The sequence below is a fragment of the Varanus komodoensis genome, unplaced genomic scaffold (assembly GCF_004798865.1).
Source record: "Varanus komodoensis strain SLA01 unplaced genomic scaffold, ASM479886v1 scaffold78, whole genome shotgun sequence".
NCBI lineage: Eukaryota > Metazoa > Chordata > Lepidosauria > Squamata > Varanidae > Varanus > Varanus komodoensis.
In genome coordinates, this window is record NW_025336455.1 from 556,073 (window position 1) to 580,008 (window position 23,936).

A 23,936-nucleotide genomic window follows, 5' to 3' on the forward strand; every position below is an offset into this window, starting at 1 on the left:
CTGAACCAGATGGTTGGGCAAGATTGTGGCAGGAAGGTAAGACTGTTAAGAGCTAAGCTGTGTGGGACCAAAGGCTTGATGCGTCCGGAAGATTCACAAGCAGAACACTGTGGCTGCACCCTCTTGCCCATGTTCCCCAGCCACTGCAATGCAGGGGCATATTTCCTCTGATACTGAAGCGAGCCTATGTCCATCAGGACTAGCAGCTTGGTTAGCCTTCTCTTCCATGAGTTGTTTAATCTCCTTTGCATCTGTCCAAGTTACTGTCCAATTACTGTATTTGCTCGGCGCAAAAGCCTTGCTTGGGTATGCAGTGTGCGGAGAAGTATCCGATTCACTCTATGTAAGGACTTGATTCTGTATCCTGCTATGAAAAGCCCTTGGCCTCACGTGTCGCATGGGGGGGATATAAATGATCTGAAACTTCTGCAAAAAACCCAACTCAGGTTCTAGAGGAGACCTTTGCGGTACAGCTCCCAAAGCACAATAAACGGCAGGATTGTGCACCTTGTAATAAAAGCATGAAATGTGCTGTATATTAAAAACTTCCTATGAAGGTCAAATTCATTCCTAGTACACTCAAAATATGGAAGATTATTTTAGAAATAGTTGGGAAAGTTATTTAAAAAGCCCTTTTTATTTTTTTACTGAGCTGATTTTAAAGCAAATCCGCAAAAACTTGGAAACTAAAAAAAGCTAAGCAGAGTATTGATACCTGCACCACCACCCCACCCTCCCAAACCGTTCAAGGAGCAGGTTTCTGGTTCTCTGCTGCTATGAGGAAGTGGCCGCAGGTCTCAGAGCAAGGATTCTGCCCCAGCTTCTCTGCGTGATGAAAGCGAGCAAGACAGGCATCGGCACGCCTTTCCCGGAGGCGATGGGCCCCGTGGCTACGAGACCCGGGCCAGCCAGGACGTGGTCAAAGGGATGCTGCAGCCTCGGCCTTGTGCATCACGGTCCAGGCCGGAGGAGGAGGAGGAAGGAGGCTGCCGCGGCCCCCAGGGCGGCATGGCTGACCCGCACACTGGACGCAGCGTCGTGGTTGCAAAGATCCGTGTTGCAGCAGGTGACCGGGCGAGTCGTGCCGATTCCGTCCACGTCAGACGGGATGCACTTCGAGGAGCAGGAGCGTGTGACGGTAGAGTCCCCCACGAACGGGTACACTGCAAAAGCGACCCGAGGAGGAAGAGAGGTCAGCCCCCATCCTCCAGCTGCCCCCTGAGACCGGCCAGGAGGCAGAAAGGGGCCTTGTTGCCACCAATGGCAGCACCAACTTGGATACAAATTAAATGGAAAAGCGTGTGTTTTCCCCACCTTTCTTCTCTTTCTTGCAAGAGAACCCAGGATTCTCTTCTCAGTTTCATTTTTGTAACGACCCTGTGAGGTAGGTTAGGGAGAGTGTCCTTGCCTGACCCCAGGTCAGCCAGGGAGCTCCGTGGCTGATGAGGACTAGAACCCAGATGCCCAAGCTCCCAGTTCAACACCATAACCACTAGGCCATACTACATGCTGATGACCTGCTGTTAGATGAGGGAGTGGCCCAGTACAGAACCTTGAGATCAGCTTGTTAGAAAAGGGCTATGAGACTGAATGGGCTCGGCAAGCAAGGGCCGGATCGTGTCCTCATCACCTTCTGCAGTGGTGGCGCCTGTTGCCCAAGGTGGGAGAAACACTCCCACCCCAGCCACTGAGTGTGCCCCCCTCCATCCCTTGCTCCGAGTAGACCTGGGATGGCTCAGCCGTGAGAGCTGGCCAGAACACTCCGATTAACACTGTAGGGAGGTTTGGGTGCAACGTTTCTGGACATGCTTTTCCCCCGGGGCTGTCAGGACAGAACAGACTTTTCTTCCAGAATGCTCTGCCCACATGGGCCCGGCATAGTATCTACAGGGAGCCCCCGGGCGGGATGCCAGGGCAGCAGGACACCCCCATTGGGGCTCCCCAGGGCCTGGCGCTGCCCCCCGTTCAGGATAAGTCGGCTCACGGGGAGCGAGAAAAGGAAGGTTTCTGTGCGGTGGCCAGAGCATCCCCGTTCTCCCAGGTGAAGCCGGCCCTGGAAGCCTCCCGCGTCACGCACCTTCTTCGCGGGAGTACATGGTCGTCTTGCACATGGTGTCGGTCTCGCTGCAGTTGGCCACGGCCAGGCATTGCTCGGCGGTTGTGGGTTCCTGGCATGAGTAGCACAGCAACGCTTGGACTGCCATAAAAAAAAAAAAAAAAAGAGCCGAAGTCATGCCTCAGCTCAGAAAGGTGTCCCCCAAGATCTTAAATACTGAAGAAGAATCCTAGGAGAGTAGAGTTGGAAGGGGCATGAAGGCCATCAAGTCCAACCCCTGCTGTTGCAGGACACCATGTCACACCACCCCCCTTGGAGGGCTGCCCAGTTTCCCCTTGAATGTCTCCAATGTGGGAGAGCTCCCACCTCTCTGGGCAGCTGGTCCCACTGTCACATCACTCTGACAGTGAGGAAGCTTTTCCTGATGTCCAGCCTGAATCTGGGTTGTCGCAACTTGGATTGATTATTCCGTGTCCTGCACTCTGGCGTCAGCGAGAGGAGATCCTGCCCTTCCTCTTTGGCACAGCCTTTGAGGTACTTCTAGAGGGATCCCATGTTCCCCCTCAGTCTCCTCTTCTCAAGGCTGAACATGCCCAGTTCTCCCAGTCCCTCCCCACAGGACAGTGTCTCCAAACCCTGCATCATTTCTGTCGCCCTCCGCTGGACCCTTTCCAATTAACCTACATCTTTCTTAAATCTTGATGCCCAGAACTGGACACAGGATTCCAGGTGAGGCCTGACTAGTGAGGAGTATAGAGGAACTACTACATACTTCCCATGTTTCAGAGATGAGGCTGAAACCAGCTCCAGTCCCTTCTTCTCCTGTGTGGTTAACACTTGGTCTTTCTTCCCTCAGAAGTGAAAGCGGATCAAGGCCTCCTTGTATTGCAAGCTTGAAGGGTGACTCCATAAAGTAGCTGCATTAAAATGGCCCCCTCTGTTCTTTAAAGCAATAGCAGTGCAGAGCTATTTATTATCTATCTCTTTTGCCAGAGATAACCTATATGCGTTTTATGTCCCAATTAAAAGCCAGTTTAGGGGAACACCTTGGGAAAATGCCTTGAGCTGCCCCAGCATCCAGCAGCATGTCAACGCTGCAGGAAGAAGGAAGGGAAAAACACCCGGCTCCTTTGCATTTGTGCAATTATTTTAGCTCAAGCTTTCAGCAAAAACAGAAACCTTCTCAAGCCAGATCATGACCCGATGCTCACCCAGCTCCTGACACAAGGAGACAGCATCAGAAAGTGCAAGAGGTTCAATTTTTAAAAATATGCCTTTGATGTTCTGCGTACGTTATTAATTGCATTCGAACTGTAGTTTAAAAATGTCTCAGGAAGATCATTACATTAGAGAGAAACGTGGCATAGCAGCAGCCAGTTAACTTCAATTTGTGAGTAAAGACACAGGAAGGGAGCCTGCCCGTCTAAATTTAGACCACGTCGCATTTCTCTTGGCAAGTCATCGTCGCCAGCCCTCTCAGCTGATGCTTTCTTTCCGTTTTTCTTTTTGCAGTTTCCAAAGCTTATCAAATTGCAAGGTGGGTGAAAGGGAAAGACCAACAAGCTGCTCTCTTAACAGCAAATGCTGGGCCAACCAATAACAAATTGGTAGGAGAAACAAGACAGAAAAAGAAGATATTTCTTCACCCGGCCTAAACCTAACCTGTCCGATTGTCTGCCACAGCGGCCATGACGACTTAGCTTGGATGGTGTTGCAGGGACTTAGACAAATTCATGATGGAAGAGACGTCCGTCGGTGGCCCCTAGTCATAACAGCTCGGTAAAGCCTCGGCGATCACCAGCGCTTGAGACAAAGGACAGGAGACAGATGCTCGCCTGATGGGGGTTTCCCAGAACCTCTGGTGGGCCACAGGGAGCTGAACTAAACACGCCCTGCTCTGGTCGAGCCTCACAGCTCTTCCAGTGCTCGTAAGGAGGAATGGTGCATTACCCACTGGCCAGCAAGAGCAATAAGTATTGACTATCTCCATAGCTGCTGCCACCTTAATGAACCCGGGGGACCATTTATTCATTCATACCTTATACATTTTATACACGTATGAATTATATGTATATAAACATTTTAAAACCGATGCTTTGTGGCGTCCTTTGGAGAGTTAAAAACCGACTTTCTCTTGAGGTCTTTCAGAGATTGGAGATTGATCATGTACTCACTAAAGTCAACAGTCTCTCCCAGAAGTCGGCCCCTTATCCGTTTCTAAAACCCTCATAACTCATCACCAACATTTTCCAAAAATCCCATGGCGTTATTATTCCTTAGCCCCATAAGTGGCAGATATCAAAGGCTCTCTATTTCCCCAGAACTTCTGAGACCCCCAACAATGCAGTCGTTCATTCCTAGGAGGCCAAAACCAACAATTCCGCACGCACACTCATCTCCCCAGCCAACCCGGAATTTTGTCTCACGATTGACTGACATGTCAGAAGACAGTCTTCCAAAAGACTTTCTGGCAAAACGCTGCAACGACTCTGGAGGCCGTCCGTAACCGTGGCCAGAAAAAAAATCAATTGCTCTCGCAAGAAGTCTCCAAACTGGAATGCCTGGAGCAAGTTCCAGGCTGTCTCCTCGGGACAACCCTCATGCTGCTCCTCGGCTTTCCTGACCTTTGGGGGACACCTGCCCACTGGAACGTGCAGATCCCAAAAGCAATTCTCCTCAACCTTTGCCTGGCTGCTTTCAAGCCTCTGAGGCCCGCTATCTCAGCCATCTCGACAGCAGTAAAGATAGGCCAATGCTATTGCAGCCCCGCTGCAAAGGGGTCGGGGAGAAGGGGGTGTCTACGTTCACCTGGCCTGGAGTTACACTTCCAGTGAAAATCCAGACATGGACGCACCATCCTGGGCAGCAGCTGCAGGAGCCTGATCTGAAGCAGGGGACTGGAAGGCAGGAAGGCTCTGTCCGTCCTCTGTCACCCACTTCCTTCTGCAGACGCCCTGTCCCCTCCCCGCTCCACTTCCCTGCTAAGATGCAGGATATAAAGACCCTGAACCTTGGTTAGGGGAAATATCTCTGGAAGGAGAGGAATTTAGGGCACAATGAGCTTTGGCTGACTCACTAACTGCGGCCCTTCCTGGAGGCAAATTACCTGAGAACATTTGTGCCCCCCCCCCGGTTAACTTCTAGGCTCAATTTCTGCCATGCACCCTCCCTAGGGCTCTCTCGGGGGGCAGTGCCAAGATGGCAACCGAGCAACAGTCCCTTTGTTGAGCGCCCTCTGATATTTTATCAGTTTTAATTTATTTGTATAATCCACCTAGCTATTTATTTTAATTCTCATCTAGTTGTGCTTTAAAACCAAGGGACACTGTCTCTCGGATCTGTAAGCTCCTGGAAATATTATACCAGGCTCTGTCACAACATGCTGCCACTGAAGCACTGGCAGATGGGAAAGGGTGTGATGTGCTTCCCCAACACAGGTAGCAAAAGAGCCCGTGCCAGGATGGCAAGGGGAGGGACGACCTTGCAAATGGAAAGATCCCTGCTCAATTTTAGGGGAAAAGGTCCTGAAGCCCTTCCTCTGTATGTCATAAGCAGAGCTGCCTGGCGCCGGGGGTCAGACTGGATGCGGGGAACAAGGGCAAGAAACATCGCAGGACTGGCACAGGGCTACCCTTGTGTCAGAAACTGCAACGAGCGCAAAATTTGGCAGCCAGGCTGGTCTCTGGGACATCCTGGAGAGACCACAGAGCACCGATATTAAAGTCTCTGCCCTGGTCGCCGATACTCTCTGGCCACAGCACAAGGTGTGGGAAAGAGGGAGTGAACGACATGTCTCTCCCAACAGGCCTTCCAAGATGAGTCCCCAGGTTGGTTTTCAGGAACAAGATTGAGCACCCCCGACACCTGATCACCATTTCAAGTTGCGTCGGCTTCCTCCTGCTTCTTTGCAACTGTTTGGCAACTTCGTGATTCCCAGCCCCTGGCAAGTTTGCCGCTGAAAAAGGATCTGGAACTGGGATTCCCTGGCACCCTTGCCCAGGGCTAGATTGGATGAAAGCAGAGCAACCGCTTCTTTCAGGATAATGAGGAGGGTCTGGTTTCTCCTGACATCGAGAGAGCTGAATTTCCATCCTCCCCTTTAATCCCCCCTGTGCCCCGTCACGTGTCCTCCAGGGGGCTTCCAGGCAGTGGATGCATCTGATGGAGACTCCAGGCAGCACTGCTATTTCCCGTCCACCCAGCAGGACTTTCTTGGACGGCTGCCCCTGCTACAAATTACATTGCTCCGTCTCCCTGACATACCTGTCAGCGGCCACCCACACACCCTTTCCCCAAATTTTCAGAATGGAGCCACCCAGCTCTACCCCACCTTTTCATCTGATCCAGGTGAGGCAGGAGCTGTCCTGAACCGGTGTCTGAACTCAGTAATGGGCTGGATGAGGGCCGATAAACTGAAGCTGTGGCCAGACAAGATGGAGGTCCTGCTGGTGGGCACTCCAACTAGGAAACTTTCCACCCACCTTGGATGGAGTCCCTCTCCCCTCAAGGAGAAGGGTCGTAGCTTAGGGGTGCTCCTGCACCTGAGCAGTTCTTCTTTCCCAGGTGGACTCAGTGGCCCAGGAGCTCCTTCCATCGGCTTTGGCGGATTTCTCAACTATGTTCCTACTTGGATGAGCGGGACTCTGACACAGTGACCCACGCGCTGGTAACCTCGCACCTGGATCACTGCAATGCAGTCTACGCTGGGCTGCCCTTGAAAATGTTCCAGACATGAGAGCCAGTGTGGTGCAGTGGTGAAGAGCCTGGGACCGGGACTCAGACGGTCCGGGTTCGAGTCCCCGCTCGGCCATGGAGCCAACTGGGTGACTTTGGGCCAGTCACAGACTCTCAGCCCAACCTACCTCCCAGGGTTGTTGTTGTGGGGACAAGATGGAGGAGGAGATGTAAGCTGCCTTGAGCCCTTTGTAGGAAAAAGGGAGGATATAAATCGCAATATAAATAAATAATACAGAACAGAGCGGCACGACTGTTTACGAGGACCAGCTACTGAGAATATACCACGCCAGTCCTCCATCACCTGCACTGGCACCCTATTCCCGTCTAGGCCCAATCCAATGTGTTGTCTTGGACTTATAAAGCCCTAAAAAGCTTGGGACCAGGGCACTTGAGCGTGAGTCTTTCTCCATATATTCCTGCCCATCCACTTAGATCCTTTTTGGAAGTGGTCCTCTGAGGATCATCCCCTAGGGAGATCAAAGGGCAGAGGGCCAGGAGGAGGATGTCGTGGCTAGACTATGGAATTCCCTCCCCAGGGATATACGGGGGACGATGACTCTTCTTTCTTTTAGGCGCCAGGTGAAAACTTTTTTTATAATAAACAAGGTTTGGGTTGATTAAATTTAATTTTATTTAATACTTTTAATTTTGTTATGGATTTCTTATCTTAATTTCATTTTGGTTAATTTGTTGGTTTTGTTTGCTGGTGCACGAATATAGTTTATTTGAGGTGCTATTATTCTATTTTTTATTGTTGTATCTTTTATCTGATTAATAATTGTTGCATTGTAATTTATGTATGTTTTTTACGCTCTGGTACTGTAAGTCACCCAGAGAACCTTTGGGTTATGGGGCAGCATAGAAATGGAAGTAAATAAATACCCTGTTAGGATCCTGTGTGCATGTTTGAAGCTTTCAAGCAGCACAATTGTGAAAATGGATGCATAAATACAATATTACATTTTTGAAGCATGCTTGCTGCACAGGGAAAGAGCGTTGTAGCTAGGCTTAATCCTGAGTAAACATAGAAACATAGAAACAGAGTGAGTCAGAAGGGGCTCCCGGGCTATCTAGTCTGACCCCTGGCTCCAGCCGGCTCCACTCACGACATGCCCACCATGTGCACGTCCAGCCTATCCTTGAACACCCGCACCGATGGGGCCTCAGCAACCTTTCGTGGAAGCCCATTCCACACTCTCGGGGTCCTGACTGTCAGGAAGTGCTTCCTGGCATCCAAATGGAACCTGGGTTCCCTGAGCTTGGCTCTGCTGGAGCGCGTCCTGCCTTCCTCTGCAGGGGAGAACAGGTCTGTCCCCACCTCTGTGTGACACCCCCTCACGTTCCTGCGTGTGGCCAAACCTACTTGTGATACGACTTCACCTGCACATGCCCAGGTTCTAGCTTTGCTGCTCTCTCAGCTGGATCTCACTGAACAATCCAATCGATCAAAGTCAGACTGGAAACCATGCAAACTTGATTTTTCCTGCATCTTAACTGACTTTGACACCAGGAATGCATGACGAGAGCTAGAAAAAGGATGTCCCTAGACATGGCACGGATTGTGCGCTTGCACTTCCCATTCCCGGTGTCAAAGAGCTGGTTTTAATTCTGCAAAGAAACAAGAAGAAGCACCCTTGCTAAACTAGCAGGTTAAATGCCTTAAAGAAGTCTGGAAGAAGTACATTGTGCAACTCTGTGAGGGACACAGAGAGAGAGAGACAGAGAGAGACAGAGAGACAGACAGACAGACAGAGAGACAGACAGACAGACAGACAGAGACAGACAGAGACAGAGCGCTTCAGCCCCGCATTTTCCTATCCACACCTGCAAAGAATAACTGCAGTTCTTTTGTTCTTTTCATCCCTGGGAGATTTTCTCCAGTAAGCAAAATTAAGCAATATGATTAGGAAAATATGGGGAAGAGTGTGGATTAAAACTCATCTGAAATCTTCATCAAACCCTTCCAACAATGTACCTGACATGCGCACATGAACAGAACCCCAAGTCCAACTCCGGTACCAAGATGAGCCCAGCTGGGGAAAACGTTTCGGGATGAAGGGAGATCCGGCAGGGCAGTGCTCAGGATCCCCGGCAATTCCCTCTGCTTCCTCCTAGCGGGAGCCTCTGGTCCCACCATCGCCCCCTTGGCCTGTCCACAGGGCAGGTGTCTCAATGAGGTACTGCGACTGTTCCGTCATTCCTAAGCTAGCTTGGTATGTCCCCCACACATCCCACCTGATAATCCACAATATCCGATCTGCCATGACTTCATATTCGGGGTCAAAAAGAGAGCACTCGCCGGCGCTCCAGAGGCCCAGCGGACAGATCAGCCAAGCGGCAGCTTGCAGATCAAATACTGGAAAAGACCAGCGACGTCGGTATCTGTTCCACTGGGTGACTCAATTACAGCTCTCCGGACTGGTTCACTTGTCCGTCTTTTGGTGGCAGCTGCCTCCCATCTGCAGGAGGAACTGTCGCAGCGGCTGAAATGCCTTTTGACAGAGGCTGCTAGCCAGCCCTTGCATTCAGCTGTGGAGCGAACAAATGATAAGCAATCTGAGAGTAAGCCACGAGTAACTGGCCTCAACGCGTCCAGGTAGAATGCTTTTGGACCATCCAGCCTACTGAAAGGATCTCTCTTACGCAGATATCATCAGTGTTTGGCACAGGGGTGAGTTAGTGCCTCTTCTGAGGATGGGTCCCTGGTACAGCCGCAGGTACCCTCAGATGTGCAAATGCACGTCCCCATCCAGCTCCGAGCAGCAAGTCAGGTGTGGGAGATAGGTGTGGAGGCCCCGTGCAGCAACATACAGAGACCTGCAAATAGCAAATTCCCTGAAGCACAGGCTCCTCTCAACCAGCCCCCTTCCTGTTTGTAACCTCTGCTTTCCCCTTTTCATAATGATTTTGCAAAGAAGAGAACTGCAGACCAGCTCGCTAAAGGTTCCTCAGAGCAGAGCTTCTCATAAATTGTGAGCCGATGAATGCATTGGACTTGCACAGATGCTCCAGATTTCATTCTTCCTCCCACCTAAATACAAAAGGATCCTTACCCAACTCCACAGACAAAATGACAGCCAGCAGCAGGGAAATAAGCACCTTCATCTTGGCTGTTGCCAAATTCTTCTCCATCTCGGCATTCTGGTTTTACTGCTTAGCTGCCCCGGCATCCTCCGCCTTTTATGCTCGGTAACTGGATTTTAATACCCACCTCCCTCCCTCCCAGAATGGTATTGTGCTAAAGAAAAAAGGCTTTTGGTCCTGAGGCGATTCAATCTTCTAAAACCAAATAGACACGCCTCTCTACCCGGCATATTTGCTCCTACACACCCAAGAGTTCCTTGAACCTGCCATGCTCAAAGAGAAATCAACACATGCTCTTTCTTGTCCTGTCTTATTGGGAAATAGTCTCATCCGTCGTTTTGCCTTGCAGGACTCCTCTGCTGCGAAGACCAAGCCACATCCCTAATCCCTAAATGCTCTGGACACTGGTCCAGATTTGGTCTTTGGTTTCCTCCCGTCCTCTTGGTTCTCGAGGATCCTAATCCTACTTGGTGAATGCAGTAGGAGTGCTTTGCCCAGGATATCGTGGTGCTGAACTGCTCTTGGGAACAGCTTCTGAGCAGAGCCAGCCCGAAACTGATCCTTGGACATTTGGGGGAATTTTAGGCTCAGCTGAGCCCCCATCCCCAGGACCATCTCTCCTTCTCCGTGATTTTGGGTGTGTCTTGAGGAAAAGTGTGGCGTCGTGGTGAAGAGCGTGGGACTGGGACTCAGGCGATCCGGTTTCTAGTCCCCGCTCAGCCATGGAGCCCACTGGATGACTTTGGGCCAGTCACAGACTCAACCCAACCTACCTCACAGGGTTGTTGTTGTGGGGACAAGATGGAGGAGGAGACATGATATAAGCTGCCTTGAGCCCTTTGTAGGAAAAAGGCAGGATATAAATCGAAGGAAGGAAGGAAGGAAGGAAGGAAGGAAGGAAGGAAGGAAGGAAGGACAAAAGTGATGCCAGGCTGACCTTACTTTCTGGGGCAACATGGAGCCTAATGGAAGAAACTGGTTTTTGGGAGAACAATCGCGACCGTCTTTCAGCCGGGTTTCTTGTGTATAAAGGGGTTGGCATGTTTGCCGTGTTCTTTAGTAGTGGTGGTTTCATTCTGTAGAAGCCTGGATGAATTTTGCAGAGAGGGGGCCCGTCTCTTGCCCTTTGCAGTCTGCTCAGATAGATTCATCCCGCACTTCGAAGAAGCCTGCAAGGAGCAGAGGTCGCCACGAGGGAGCAGCCAGAAGCGCTGCTGAAAGGGAGGCAGGGGAGGCTTCCACTTGGGTGCAGCTCTCTCCATGGGCAGCCGCTGCACCCACACCTCTAAGAGAGCGCCTCTTTTCCGCTGCTCTGTAACCAGTTATGTTGCAGTGTAAGAGCCGCGCTTTGCAATTTGTCCTGCTGTTTCCTACTCCCGACTGCTTGGCAGGACTCTGTTTAGGTCTCGGTGATATTTTCCAGATCCTACACTTTTGGGATTTGGTCCTTTTTATCCAAAACAGTCTGTGCAAATCACAAAGTCCAAGAAAACCTGTCCCTTGAAATCTTATATAATTCACTCCGCCAAGCTGGGCTCTCAATCTGCTGCACTCCCTTGGCAGCTTCCCACTCTCACAAGGTTCTTTCAGCCATGTGTGTGTGTAATTACCCCATGGCTACTCTCTGGTCCAAGGAGGAGGCAGCTCTCAAGCCGCTGGAAAAAGAAAGGAGTTTGGAAGCTGACCAAGTTCTTGCCAGAGCCTTGGTTCTTTGGCCACCAGCATCTGAGGAGGACTTTTTCCAACCCTCACCCTAATGATAAGCCCTAATCATGAAGGACAGTAGCAAGCCCTCGCTGCCCTGTAGCACTTCCCCCAAGAGGCACAACCTCCCCAGGTTACATCTTATATGAATAATCATTGCGATGATTATCATTACAGACTACTGCACAATCATCTGCTGCCTACGGGAAAGAACCCCCAGCCCATCCCACCCCATTTCTCTTCAGCTCCACAGGCATGCATGGAGCTCAGCTAGAAAACCGTCTTCCACTACTCAGCGAAGCCCTGGTCCATCTACCTCAGTATTGCAGGCACTGGCTGGCAGCAGCTGCTTTCCAGGGACCCAAGCTTTAGGGTGGATGCCAGGAATTGCTTCCTGGCGGTTAGGACCCCAGCGGTATGGAATGGGCTTCCACGGGAGGTGGTTGGAGCCCCAACCATGAGGGTGTTCAAGGACAGGCACATGGTAGCCGCGTCGTGAGCGGAGCCGGCTGGAGCCGGGGGTCAGGCTAGATGGCCCAGGAGGCCCCTTCTGACTCACTCTGTTTCTATGTTTCTATGAGCAGAGCCGGCTGGAGCCGGGGGTCAGGCTAGATGGCCCAGGAGGCCCCTTCTGACTCGCTCTGCTTCTATGAGCAGAGCCGGCTGGACCTGGGGGTCAGACTAGATGGCCCAGGAGGCCCCTTCTGACTCTGTTTCTATTTCAGTAAGTTTCTTTCCTACCTCCAAAGCAGACCTCTGCCGCTGTCTCTCGTCCGTACCTGGTACAGTAGAGCAAAAACATAGGCATGCTGTTCAGTTGTTGCAGGGGCAAAAACACTATGTTTACTACAAGCGGTATGCGGTCCCCTTTTCAGGCGGGAGCAGCCGCTGTGAACCTCGAGCAGGCGGCTCAGGCCAGCCAAGGGGCCCTGCATGACGAAGGTGCGCAGGCCCAGTCGGTCCCCCCGTTAGTGCAGAGCCCAGAGGGCAGCCAGAGACGAATGAAGCGACCAACGGAAGTAGACAGGACGGCTCAGCCTTAGGCCAACCCCAGCCACAGGACTGCGCAGCCTGTCGGGAGCCCGTCTGCAGCCGGTGGCGGTGGCTGTGCCAGCCGAGATGCCGCATCCGGGGTGTAGGCACCATGTCCGAAAACCGGGCGAAAGACTTGTCAAAGAAACCACCACGGGGCTGACTCTGCGGCTTCGGCACGGCTCGTTTTGGCTCCTCACGTCAAGAGGTCCACGTCCATCAAAGATCTGAGCAGGCCAGTGAAGATGGCTGTTGCCAGCAGGCCTGTCGAGCAGTTTTCATCCCTTGCACTGTTGCACCTGTTTTCCTGGCAGCAGGTTAATGTATACAGGTGTGGCCAAGCTGATTTGGAGATGGGGCATATTTCTACGCAGCCTTGTAGAATTCTGAATCCAGACTTGGAGGTAGCTAAATGTGGAGGGAAAACCCAAAGGTCAGACTATGTCCAGGCCAGATGGCTCTAGCACAGAGAGGCAATACCTTCTCCCAGGATTCGCCCTCTGGGGGGGGGGGGGAGGAGGCCACGTGCCTTTCCCCTGCCCCTCCCTTCCTCCCAACCACCAAATATTTGCTGGTTTATTCTCCTTGGTACAGTTTTCCTCCTATTCTACAAGGTTGAAATTTCTCTCCAAAAGCTGAACCAGCTTTACGCTCAGAAGATCTTCTGAAGAACATCACGAGAGCCCTGGTTATTGGTCATCGTTCCAGCGTGTGGAAGGGAATTCCATGGGTTAACTCTCTGCTGTGGGGTGGGCTTGTATTTTTCCCTGCCCCCTTTCTCTTCAGCCCCACCCTGCCCTGAAATGCAGCCCCGAGAGCTTCTCTGGGAAGACTCTCCCTTCTCAGGCTGCAAGACACTGCAGTGTGTGAGAGAGTGTGAGACTGGGGACCCAAGCGACCTGGGTTCTAGTCCGGACACGGCCGTGAAGCTCTTTGGGTGGCTTTGGGCCTGGCTCTCCCTCTCAGCCCAACCTACCTTGCAGGGGTGTTGTTGTGAAACTAAAATGCAATTACATGGACTGCGCAGAGTTCCTTGCAAGAGGAAAAAAGTTTGGATGTAAATACAAGATGATTATAATTTAAAGCATTTTTTCCACCCCAAGCAGGAGACGTCAGCAGAGCTGCTGCCTCTTTCCGAGAAAAGGATCTTGGTATCCCGGTAAATGCAGCTCACTTAGAAGGCTGCCACAGTGAGCAAAAACCAGTGGGGTTTTCGGATTTCTTAGGAAAGGGGCAGAAAATAGAATTTTGTGCAATTCTAGTCACTGGCTGGGTTCAGACTACGTGATAGTTTCCACCTGAACTGTGGCTTGTTGTTGAAACACGGCTTATCAGGTTTCCAAAGCCAGACAAAGTAACAAACCTTGCTGAACAACCCACAGGTGGACAAGCCAACCACAACCCCTGGTTTCTCCAGTCAGCAAGCCAGAGCTGGGGCTTACAACATGATAACGATGGTTCAAAACAACCTTGAGTGTGGGTTACTGTGATGTCCGAACTCAGGCACTGCTTCTCAGACAGGATCAGCCGAGTAACGCCAGGCCATTTCCTCAGGCTGCTCCCAACAGCTAAGCACCAAGGGCTTCTCAAGCCAGTCCCCAAACTGGGCATCGCCGATCTGAGCCAAGAGTGAAGAATCAGATGCAGAAACTGGAAAGCACTGGAAAGGTGCAAGCTCAGCAGCCGGGGAAGTCCAGCCCGGCCCAGGCGCTCAGGGGCTGAGCACCTCCTGTATACAGAAGGGCTCAAGGGTTTGCAGTGTGCTTGTTCATGAATGCAGGGCTTAAGGGGAGAGGCTCCTTCGAGGCGTATCAAAGCAGGCGTATCCCTGCTTCAGAGAATGTGAGGACTGTCTGCCTCCCTCATGACGTTCGACTTCAAGGAAGCTGAATAGCCGACAAAAGAAAAGACTTCGTCTTCACACGGTTGTCATTTAGCAGCTTAGCAGCAGAACCTGCTCAGCAGTGAGATTCGCAAGCTTCCCTCGTTCAAACTTCCAGCCAGCCAGACCCTTTTCTACAGCACTCCATTCCGGCCAGGCTCTTCCTCTTCTCCTCCTAAGAGAAATTCTGCCCTCCGGGGCTTCTGAGGGTCGTCGTCGTTCCTTCTCACAGTTCTAGTGCTGAAGGGGTGATTTTGCTCTGGGAGGGGCTTCTCATGTCTGCAAACTAAAACCACCCTCTCCTTGCCGTGGACCTGGCTGACTTCCCTGCTACTTATAAGCGATCATAGGAAAGAGCTTTGCTTGTTATTGAAAACAAAAGGAGAAAAGCAGTGCCAAGTGCAGTTAAAGGGGTTTTTTTTGGGGGGGGGATCATATAGGCAACCCCCATCTCATTCATTTCTTGATAGCCTTTCCTCGTTATCTATCTGACACCCATCTTGGAAGTGCCCCCAAAAGCATCGATGTGGGACCTGCTAAGTTCCAGCATTTCGAAGAGGAATTCCTTCGCCTTTTGACTGCTTGTGTGGAGGCAGTGTAAGCAGATGTTATGCTCATGGTGTGCAAGGCAGGGGGTTTCGGCTTTTTTGCCTCCACCGCAGCAAACCTGATAAATATGGTGCTTTCTTCGGCCCCCCTCCATATGGAGGGTCTTTCCCCCTGTGTCCTGCCCTCTTCCGCAACTGCGGGGAAATTTCCTTCAGAGCTGACACTGGAGAAGATCAGATTCAAGCCCCACCCCACACGACCGCCGTGGAAATTGCTGTGAGTTGTTAGAAACAACACACGCATTCACAAGTGCATTTCTGGCAGCATGTGTCGTCTGGGTCTTTTCAGCCTGTCAGTGGGATTTGCATGCATTCACTGGGGATGCAGGTGATTTAGGACGGGGGTTAATGGGACCCCCATATTCAAAGGCAGTACAGTTCTAACTGCCACTTCGGGGGACAGAGAAACAAAGGGGACATCTGGCCGGCCACTGTCGGAATCCGTTTTCCAAGCCCAAGAAGCCTGAGGGACAAAGAGTCGGCACACAACGAGTTCAGCAACTGGGCAAGAGCAAAATAAGGGCTATTTATTGATTCTCTCCCCCCCCCCCACCCCGCCCAGCCGTGTGTGTGTGCTCTGGGGAATCACAATTACCAGCTGAAGCCAAAACAAGGACACAGCAAAGGGGACAAAGTCCCAGAAACTTCACACACTTACCAATTGAGAGCTAAAATTCTGGGAGCTAATCCAGCCTACAGCCTTGGCCAAGCAGCGAGTCCATATTTAAACCAAACCAAGCTTGGAAAGGGGAAAGAAAAGCAGTGCCAAGCCCTGGGCTGTCAGGCGCCACCGCAGGCCCAGCTAGTGGAAGGGTCTGCTTCTCAACGAAAAGCGAAGGCCAGCTTCGGTTTAGGCTCAGGTTTTGAAGGCCAAGGAGGAGCTCACAAGCAAAAGCTCGGAAAGGGAGGCGTCCCAAGTTTGAGAGTCCACTTTGGAAAAACGTTCTTCTCCGCTCTCCCAAATCAGGGCCCTTTGTCTGTCCCTCCAAGCACTCCTCCGCTGTTGGGTTCCTCACTACGCAGAGCCTTCCCACTGCCATGGGGGCAATTGACAAGTATTCCCATTCTCCGGAAGCTGGGGCAGACCAGCCGCTCCACCCGCACTTCCCTTGCCTCTCCAGTACGGCTGGCCAATCAGTCTGGCAGCAGCGGCAGCCGCTGTTGGGCCAAACTACATAGAAGGAGGCAGATTTCGGTCGGCACCCGTTCTCCAAGCATGAGGAGCACCAGAGAAGAAGGGCCACAGCCCCAGCGACACCCGGGAGCACGCAAGCGAGCTGCGCAACCGAGAGCTCGGCAACAGGATAAGCAGGCCTGCCCTCCCTTCTCACGTAGTTGCACCTGCAAATGAAGAGTGAATGCCCAAACCCTAACCCCAGCACCATGGACAGCTCCTGTGAAGCCGAACAGAAAAGCTGCAGGGGACAAGGAGCTCCACTGACAAAGGAGCCCCCTGCCATGCCGTTTTTGGACACTGCATTACTGTACAAACACCGACAGCCCTTCTTACTCCTGGCACAGTGCCCTTGGCTGAGCTAACACAACTGCTTCTCACACCACAGGGGGTGCAACCGCTGTTTGGAGCTCTCGTTCCTCAGCAGCAGACGCGGCAGTTGCAGCTTTCGGGCTGTCGGGGCTTCTTTGCCCAATTTCCAGGAGCACTTGTAGCATCACCTCCAAGACCCATGATACTCCATCGTCCACGGCCCCGCTAGAACCTTCCCCCACTGGTCCAGGAAGACCCCGTTCACTTCAGTACTAACCATGGTTGCAGAAATGCCGATCGCTGCACAATACCCCTTGGAATGCTGTGCATAGCCTCACCCGTCCATCCCCCCAGACTCCATGGCAGAGGATGCTCTTGATAAAGCTTGGCTGGAGCATGTTCTGAAGGACCGTGCCCCTTGCTAGCAGGGTCACAAGACTAGAATTTGCAAGCCAAGTGGAACTTAAGATGAGAAAATCTTCACTGCAGCTTACAGGGAACAAAGGCCTTGGCGAGCCACTTAAGAGGCATGGCCTAAATTTCTGGGAGGGGCAGGTGGAATTCCGATTGAGCAAGAAGAGACCAGGTGTACCATCTTAGAGGGTTTTAAGATTTCACAGACTTACTTGTGTATCTCATGCAGAAGTGGTCAGTTTCAGAACAGTTTTCAATATCTGGGCAGCCAGCATATTTCGAGTCATTGCAGGTATAACATTGCAAGGATGCAGCTGTAGAGAAAGAAGGACCATGCATGGCAAACACGCCATTTATTGTGTCAAGCGTCAAAACGGGAAGGGGCTTCCTCTAGAGAGAGGCAGATTTTTCCATCTGTGTTCCATGGACTGTCAGCCCCCTTTCATTCCATCCTCCCCTGATCGATGCAATGGGATCCATCTTTGAGAGATGAGAATTCGATTCCACTTGTGCATGAGTGCAAAATCGGACTTTGTTCATGGGCCATCACATTCACAGGGTAGTCCCATGCCCACAATCTTGGGAAACCATTGCGACAGAATTAAGGCCTCAGTAGCACCATTTGCCGGACACCAAGACCAAATTTGAAGGCTTCTCCAACGGCCACCTCCAAGGAAGGCTCAGCTGGCATCGTCTAGGAGAAGGGCCTCGTCCATGGTGGCTCTCCAATTCGAACTCCCCAGCGAGACCTGCCTGGCCCCCACTTTGCCAGCTTTTCAGCACCAGGTAAAGACTCCCCTCTACTGCAGGGCATTCCATTAGTTTACTGGAACTTATTAGTTGCCAAAGAGGTCCTAAGACTTTCAAGTTATTGTAATTTTTGTATCTGTTTTAAATGTTGTGGGTGTTGTGAGGTTTTCATATGGTGCCTTTCATATTGCACTTGTCATGTGCTGTTGTGAGCCGCCCTGGCAGCCTTGCCTACTGGGCAGCATAGGAAGCCAACCAACCGGAAATGGGTCCCAGGGAGAGGAACCAAAATGTTCCTCAGACACCCCTCCGGATGCCGTGCTGGACTCTGCACTCAGGCCTGTCTGGAGCCAAGCCGCAGACAGAAATTCGCTTGGCTGATCCAGGACCACCCACCCTCCCACCCACCCCGACATGCTGGTGCATTTCCACCAGCCCCGTTTATGAAGGATGAGCCGTATCTCTGGTCCCGACCCTGGGAGATCACTGACCCTTTGAGTTGCTAGGCTTTGCCCTGAATGTATGGAGGCGGCATCTCTGGAGGACGGAGGACCTCAGATGCTGGTGCAGTGGACAACCTGCATCCCTGCAGGAGTTTTTACTTGCAGCTGCCACTACTCTTACCTGGAACAGCCACTCTTGAGGACGGCAAGCCGAAACACGTGGAGATGCCCACCCCTAGTGTGAGTTTTGCTTGGCACCAAGGGCCCCCAAGGATACTGCTCCAGGAGCGACTGGCGGCCATGCCAAAGACTCACCTCCCTTGGTCCAGAGGACAGCATAGGTCAGCAACAGGAGGGCTCGAAGAGCCGCCATCTTGTCATGTCTGCTGGGAAGATGCTACTCGGCCGTGGATGCTGCTTCTTCCTTTTGTTGTGCAAAATAAGCATGTCAATCATTCATCGCAGAAACAGACAACTCCATCTTGCACCGTACGTGTGCGGCACGCAAGTGGTCAGGGCTGGCCCTCCAGTGAAGCCATATGTCTAGATGAATTTATAGACTCAGATTTAAGTGGCACATTTTAATGAAGGCGTGATCTTCTCAGAGGTATGAGTCAAACACTAGCCTGAAGGTTTATGAGCATGCTTTCTTCTGTGTTATAATTGTCAAAGAATGCTTAGCAATAATAAAATTAGCCCTCCAAGTATGGAACAGTGGATAGTATTAATCAGGTAGTCATTTCTGCACATGCTCATAAAACAGTCTAAGTTTCTGATTTTAGAATGCGGGCGCTTCTCATTAGCACTTCCCCAGGACGGTGGAGATGCTGGCCCAAAAGCCTGCTTGGAGCGGAAAGGAGAACTTTATACCTCAAATGTGACCCCTTATGTTTAAAACTGTGGGTTTAACAACAAAAAATGTCCCTGTGTCATTTTATGCAAGCCAGATTTTAATGGAATGTTACACTTGCATTCCTAATTTCAAAAACTGGATCAAAAAGATCCATTTTCCATTACTAGCTCTTGTTAGTACAGAACCAGCACTGAATCCACCTCTGGCGAGTTTTGGTGTCTGCTTTGTTAAGCGTGTGGGTTAGCTATGGGCACTTCACTGTGACCCAAGGATTGGAAACACCAGCCAAGGCTAAATCTGCAAATAGTCAAAGGTAAGATGCTCAACCGCCAGGCCGTGGTTCTGCCCTAGCGTTACTGCTCTCCTATTTTGAAATTCAAGGAGGAGGAGGAGGAGGAGGAGGAGGAGGAGGAGGAGACTTGACAAAAATGAATTTTAAGTAAAACAGCTCCATCTGCTGTTGGGAAGTAAATCAGGCGGCCAAGTTCAGCTTAATTTTTATCCATATAATATTTTTGAATGTCCACAGGCTGCTGTGTTTGGAGCACATCAGGAGGAGGCAAGACTGAAGAGAGAAGATGGCCGTGTCCAAGGCAGAAGAGAAGGAAGACCCACCGCGACATGGGGGGGCTCCGTACAGGCAGGCGTGGCCTTTGCTTTCCAAGTGCAGAGGAGGGCTTATGGGGGGGGGGGGGCCTTCGGAGAGCTTCCATTTGGAGGACTGCCCTAAGTCCAAGACAACTCACTCAAGTCACGTTGCTCCAGGAAGTTCTACTCGTGGTGCCAATGGCCCGTGCGCACTTCTGTTGCCCTTTGAAGGAGGGGTGTGCACCCCACTCCAGCCCAGGTCTTGCCCAGGGGCCCATGGAAGTCCTCACATGTTAAAATCACATGCAGAGAAACACCTTCACGCAATCATAACCACCCCATGCGACTTGATTGCTACAAACTCTTGATTCTTCTGACCATGGCTAGCATCAGTGACCCGTGTAGAAAATGCAGCCGCGGCTCTTTGCGACTAACAGATCAACAAAATGCGCAACCCAAGGGCCACAAGAGGACACGCAACCCTTTTGTCGCCCCTGCAAGGCCATGCACCCTACGCATCTTGCTCTAAAGCAGAAAGGCGCCGTTTTCGCCCCTGCTGGGTTCCAGTTGCAAGACCTGTGCACCCCAGGGAAGGAAATTGCCCCCAGACCCTTTGAACTCGCCCAGCCCTTAGCCACAAGGCCTGCTGGGACTTTAATCACCTTTGTGGCGCTTTCTTAGCCCCCTGGCTAAGAAACCCCCCTTGGATTCCACCTCCCACCTCGCCGGTGCTCTCACCTGCTTTCTAGGGCAGGTCTCGTCCTAAAAGCGCTGTCCCGGAAACACGCCACTCCTTCCGCTGGCCACATGGCCTGCCGGCCACCCCAGAACGGAACTTGCCGGCTATTGTTCTGCCGGAATCAGAAGGCGGAATGGATTCCAACTGGGGAATCCCATTAACCGGGAGGTGGGGGTGGCGGGAGGGCATGCTTTGCAGCCCATTAGCCAAGCTGGTTTTGGGCAAGGGGGCGCATGGCCCTTCAGTAGCCCCCCGCAGTGGGCCGAGAGAGTCCTCTGAGATTCCAAGGGAATGATGTGCAAGCTCCAGGTTTACCTACGAGGAGGACAGCTCTTCACTTGCTTTCGAAAGAGTTCGACAGCCAGCCACTCACAACGCACTGCTCTCTTTGCGCCCAATTTAGCAGCCAATTTGGGATCCACCTAATAGCTTTTCTATCCACTTTTTTTGCTGATTAGAATGTCGCGCAGCCCTCTGTCAAAAGCGTTGCTAAAGTCAAGGTGGATTGCGTGCACTGTGTTCTCGCTGTCCATCCAGGAGGTGACACGGTCAAAAAATGAGATTAAATTAGTCTGAGAGGATTTATTTTTGATAAATCCATGTCGGCTTCTATTAATCACCGCCTTTTCTTCAAGGTGCTTGCAGACTGGTTTTTTAATAATTTGCTACAAATTTTTTCGAGGGATTGATGTCGGACTAACATCCGTAGTTCTCAGGTTTATCACCCACCCCCCTTTTTTTTTCTTGTCTTTTTTTTTGAATATGGGGACATGTGCCCTTCTCCAGTCGTCTGGGACTTCTCCTATTTTCCAAGATTTATTAAAGAGAATAGCCGGTGGTTCTGAGAGTTCCTCCACTGGCTCTTTTATAACTCTGGGATGGAGTTCATCAGGCCCTGGAGAGCTGAGCATGCTTATTCTGTCAAGGAATTCCTTCACCGTTTGTCTACCGATCCTGCCACTTCCAGCTTGTGCCTCTTCCTGGTTGTAGGTTTTCTTATCTCCCTCATCTGGGAGAAGACTGAGGCGAAGTAGGAACTGAGCACCTCCGCCATGCCTTTGCGGTCTGTTCTCACTCTGCCACCCGCCTTAAGGAGCTGGACACCCTCGCCTTTCTCATGTCTTCTGATGTGGACGTATCTGAAGGCTTCCGTGCTGCTCTTAGCATCACTTGCTATCCTCTGCTCCTTTCTTGCTTTAGCCTTCCTGATGCCGCCCCAACTCTTCCTCTGGGGCTTGGCCCTGATTCCGCTTCCCGCACACGTTCTTTTTTCCCTTTCAGGCTGTCACGTAACTCAAGTGGGCTGCCTCTGCTGTCTTCCCCACTCCTTTCCTGCAGGAATCCTTTGTAGCGGTGCTTGGAGGATCTTTGTTTTCACGATTTCCCACCCCTCCTGGACTCCTTTTCCCTTGAGCGTGAGCTGCCATGGCACTTCGCTTATCATTGTTCTGGGTTCGTTGAAGTTGGCTTTCCTGAAGTCCAGGATGTGTGTTAGGTACCATTAACCCTTTGTCTCCCCCATAATTAAGAATCCAAGTATCGCGCGGTCACTTTCCCCCAGAGTTCCCACGGCTGCTATTTCGTCCACCAGGCCATCCCTGTCAGTAAGCATTAAATTGAGGACAGCCGGTCCTCTTCTTCCTTCCTCTGCTTTCCGCTGGAGAAAGCTGTCAGCAACACCCGTCAGGAATCTCTTGGAGGGGCCATGCTTGGCAGAAATGGTCTCCCAGCATTTATCAGGGAAACTGAAGTCCCCCATGACGGCTACATCATTCTTGGAAATGCCGGCAAGTTGCTTTTCAAGGGTTGCCTCCTTGTCCTCTTTTTGACTGGGCGGTCAGTAATAGATGCCAATAACTGTGTTTGCCTTACTTTTGGCTCCTCCCAGATGCTTTTGATGTGCCCTTGTGCCAGGGCCCGGCCTAAGGGTACACCGAAGCCAAGCACGGAGCAGTCCAGGCCGCGTCGAGGCTGCCTCACAGTCCGCCATGGAAGGACTTTGCTGCTGTTAAGACCCTCGGACACGTGGGCACTGCCAGCATCCCGGCTGCTCTGCGGCTCCCTCTGGTGACCAGAACCAGAACTGCTCCCTGCTGGAGCTCTTGGCCTCCTGAGGGTGCCGGCTGGGAGCCCTGGAGGAGAGCTCCATAAGAGCAACCTCTGCCCTCCAGAACGGACCTCTGCAGCGCGACTCCTCCGGCCGGCTGCAGTCCCTGGACCCCGCCTGACCCAGGTCCGGTCTCCAGCAGTAACCCAGCAAGAGAGGGATCTTGGGGCGGGGGGTGGACGGCGCAGTGAAAACGTTGCGCAGCTGCTGGGAAGAAGGCAAACTCCGCATCAGGCGTCATGAGGAATGGACCGGCAAGCACCGCTGCGTACAACCCTTATGCAAATCTTTGGTGAGGCTGCACTCGGAACGTTGTGCTCTGTTCTGGTCGCCCATCCTGAAAAAAGGATGTTTGGGAGTCGTAAAAAGTACAGACCGGGGGAACAAAAATGACCCGGGAGGTGGAGCAACCCCCACGAGAAGCGGACACGGCGACTGGGACTGTTCAGCTTAGAAAGGAGCAAGGAGAGACGTGACAGAAGTGTGCAAAATAATGCGTCATGTGGAGTAAGTGGCGAGGGAGACCTCATTAAGATTGCTCTCCCTCTCCCATGACCCTCGAGCCCAAAGAGTCGTCCCATGAAGGAGATGGGGGCGGGGGGAGTTCAGGACAGGGTGGTGAAGGCCACCAGTCTGGACGGCTTTAAAAAGGGACCGGGTCGATTCATGAGAGGAGGCTATTGGTGGCTACTAGCCTTGCTGGCTACAGGTTGCCTCCAACACCAGAGGTGGCCTGCCTGTAAACCCCACTTGCTGAGGAGCTGGGGCAGGTCTTGCCCCCATCGTGCTGGAGGGACCCCACAGTTTGCCATCGTGCGTGCCATGTGTCTGACTTGATGGATCTTTGGTCCGATCCAGCAGTGGCCCCTCTCATGCACCCCGCCCTGCTCTCACCTCAGCAATGCAGGTCGTCCAGCTAGCTGTGGTTCCCTTGCACACCTTGCCTGACTCTGGCACCACCTGGCTCTTGCTATGCCCCACCTTGCCGTGCCCCGACTTCCTGTACTGCCTTAGCAACGCAAGTCCTCTTGAGAGCTCTGGTCTGCAGCCTGCCCAAACTCCTTCCTGTCCTGTCCTGCCTTGTTGCCTTAGTGATGCAGGTTTTCCTGCAAGCTGTAGTTCAGCTCCTGCCTTGTTGCCTTAGTGATGCAGGTTTTCCTGCAAGCTGTAGTTCAGCTCCTGCCTTGTTGCCTTAGTGATGCAGGTTTTCCTGCATCCCGCCTGACCCTTTGCTGCATATCCTGCCCTGCCTTGCCTTGCCTGTCTCTCACCTTCACTGCTCCCGAATTCCGCTGCTTTCCTGCCCCAGGGTACCTGCCCCCCTTTGTCTTCCTGGTTCTCAGGACTTAGCCTGCCTATGACCATGTCCATGTCTTGCCCTCGTACGCACTCCCAGCTCCTTACGTCAGCCTGCTCTGTGACCATTTGGACTTGCCATTAGACTTTGGACTTT

General features: G+C 52.0%; 1 protein-coding gene across 1 annotated transcript; it reads right to left on the minus strand.

Moving 5' to 3' along the window:
* Window positions 1-921: 921 nt before the first annotated feature.
* LOC123035304 (ly6/PLAUR domain-containing protein 2-like) lies at window positions 922-18,669 on the minus strand. Its single transcript, XM_044453338.1, has 4 exons — window positions 18,512-18,669; window positions 17,216-17,317; window positions 2,078-2,197; window positions 922-1,163 (listed from the first exon to the last, which is right to left on the minus strand). Exons 1-4 carry the CDS (start codon window positions 18,567-18,569, stop codon window positions 952-954), a joined length of 492 nt encoding a protein of 163 aa, XP_044309273.1. The 5' UTR covers window positions 18,570-18,669; the 3' UTR covers window positions 922-951.
* Window positions 18,670-23,936: the final 5,267 nt, after the last annotated feature.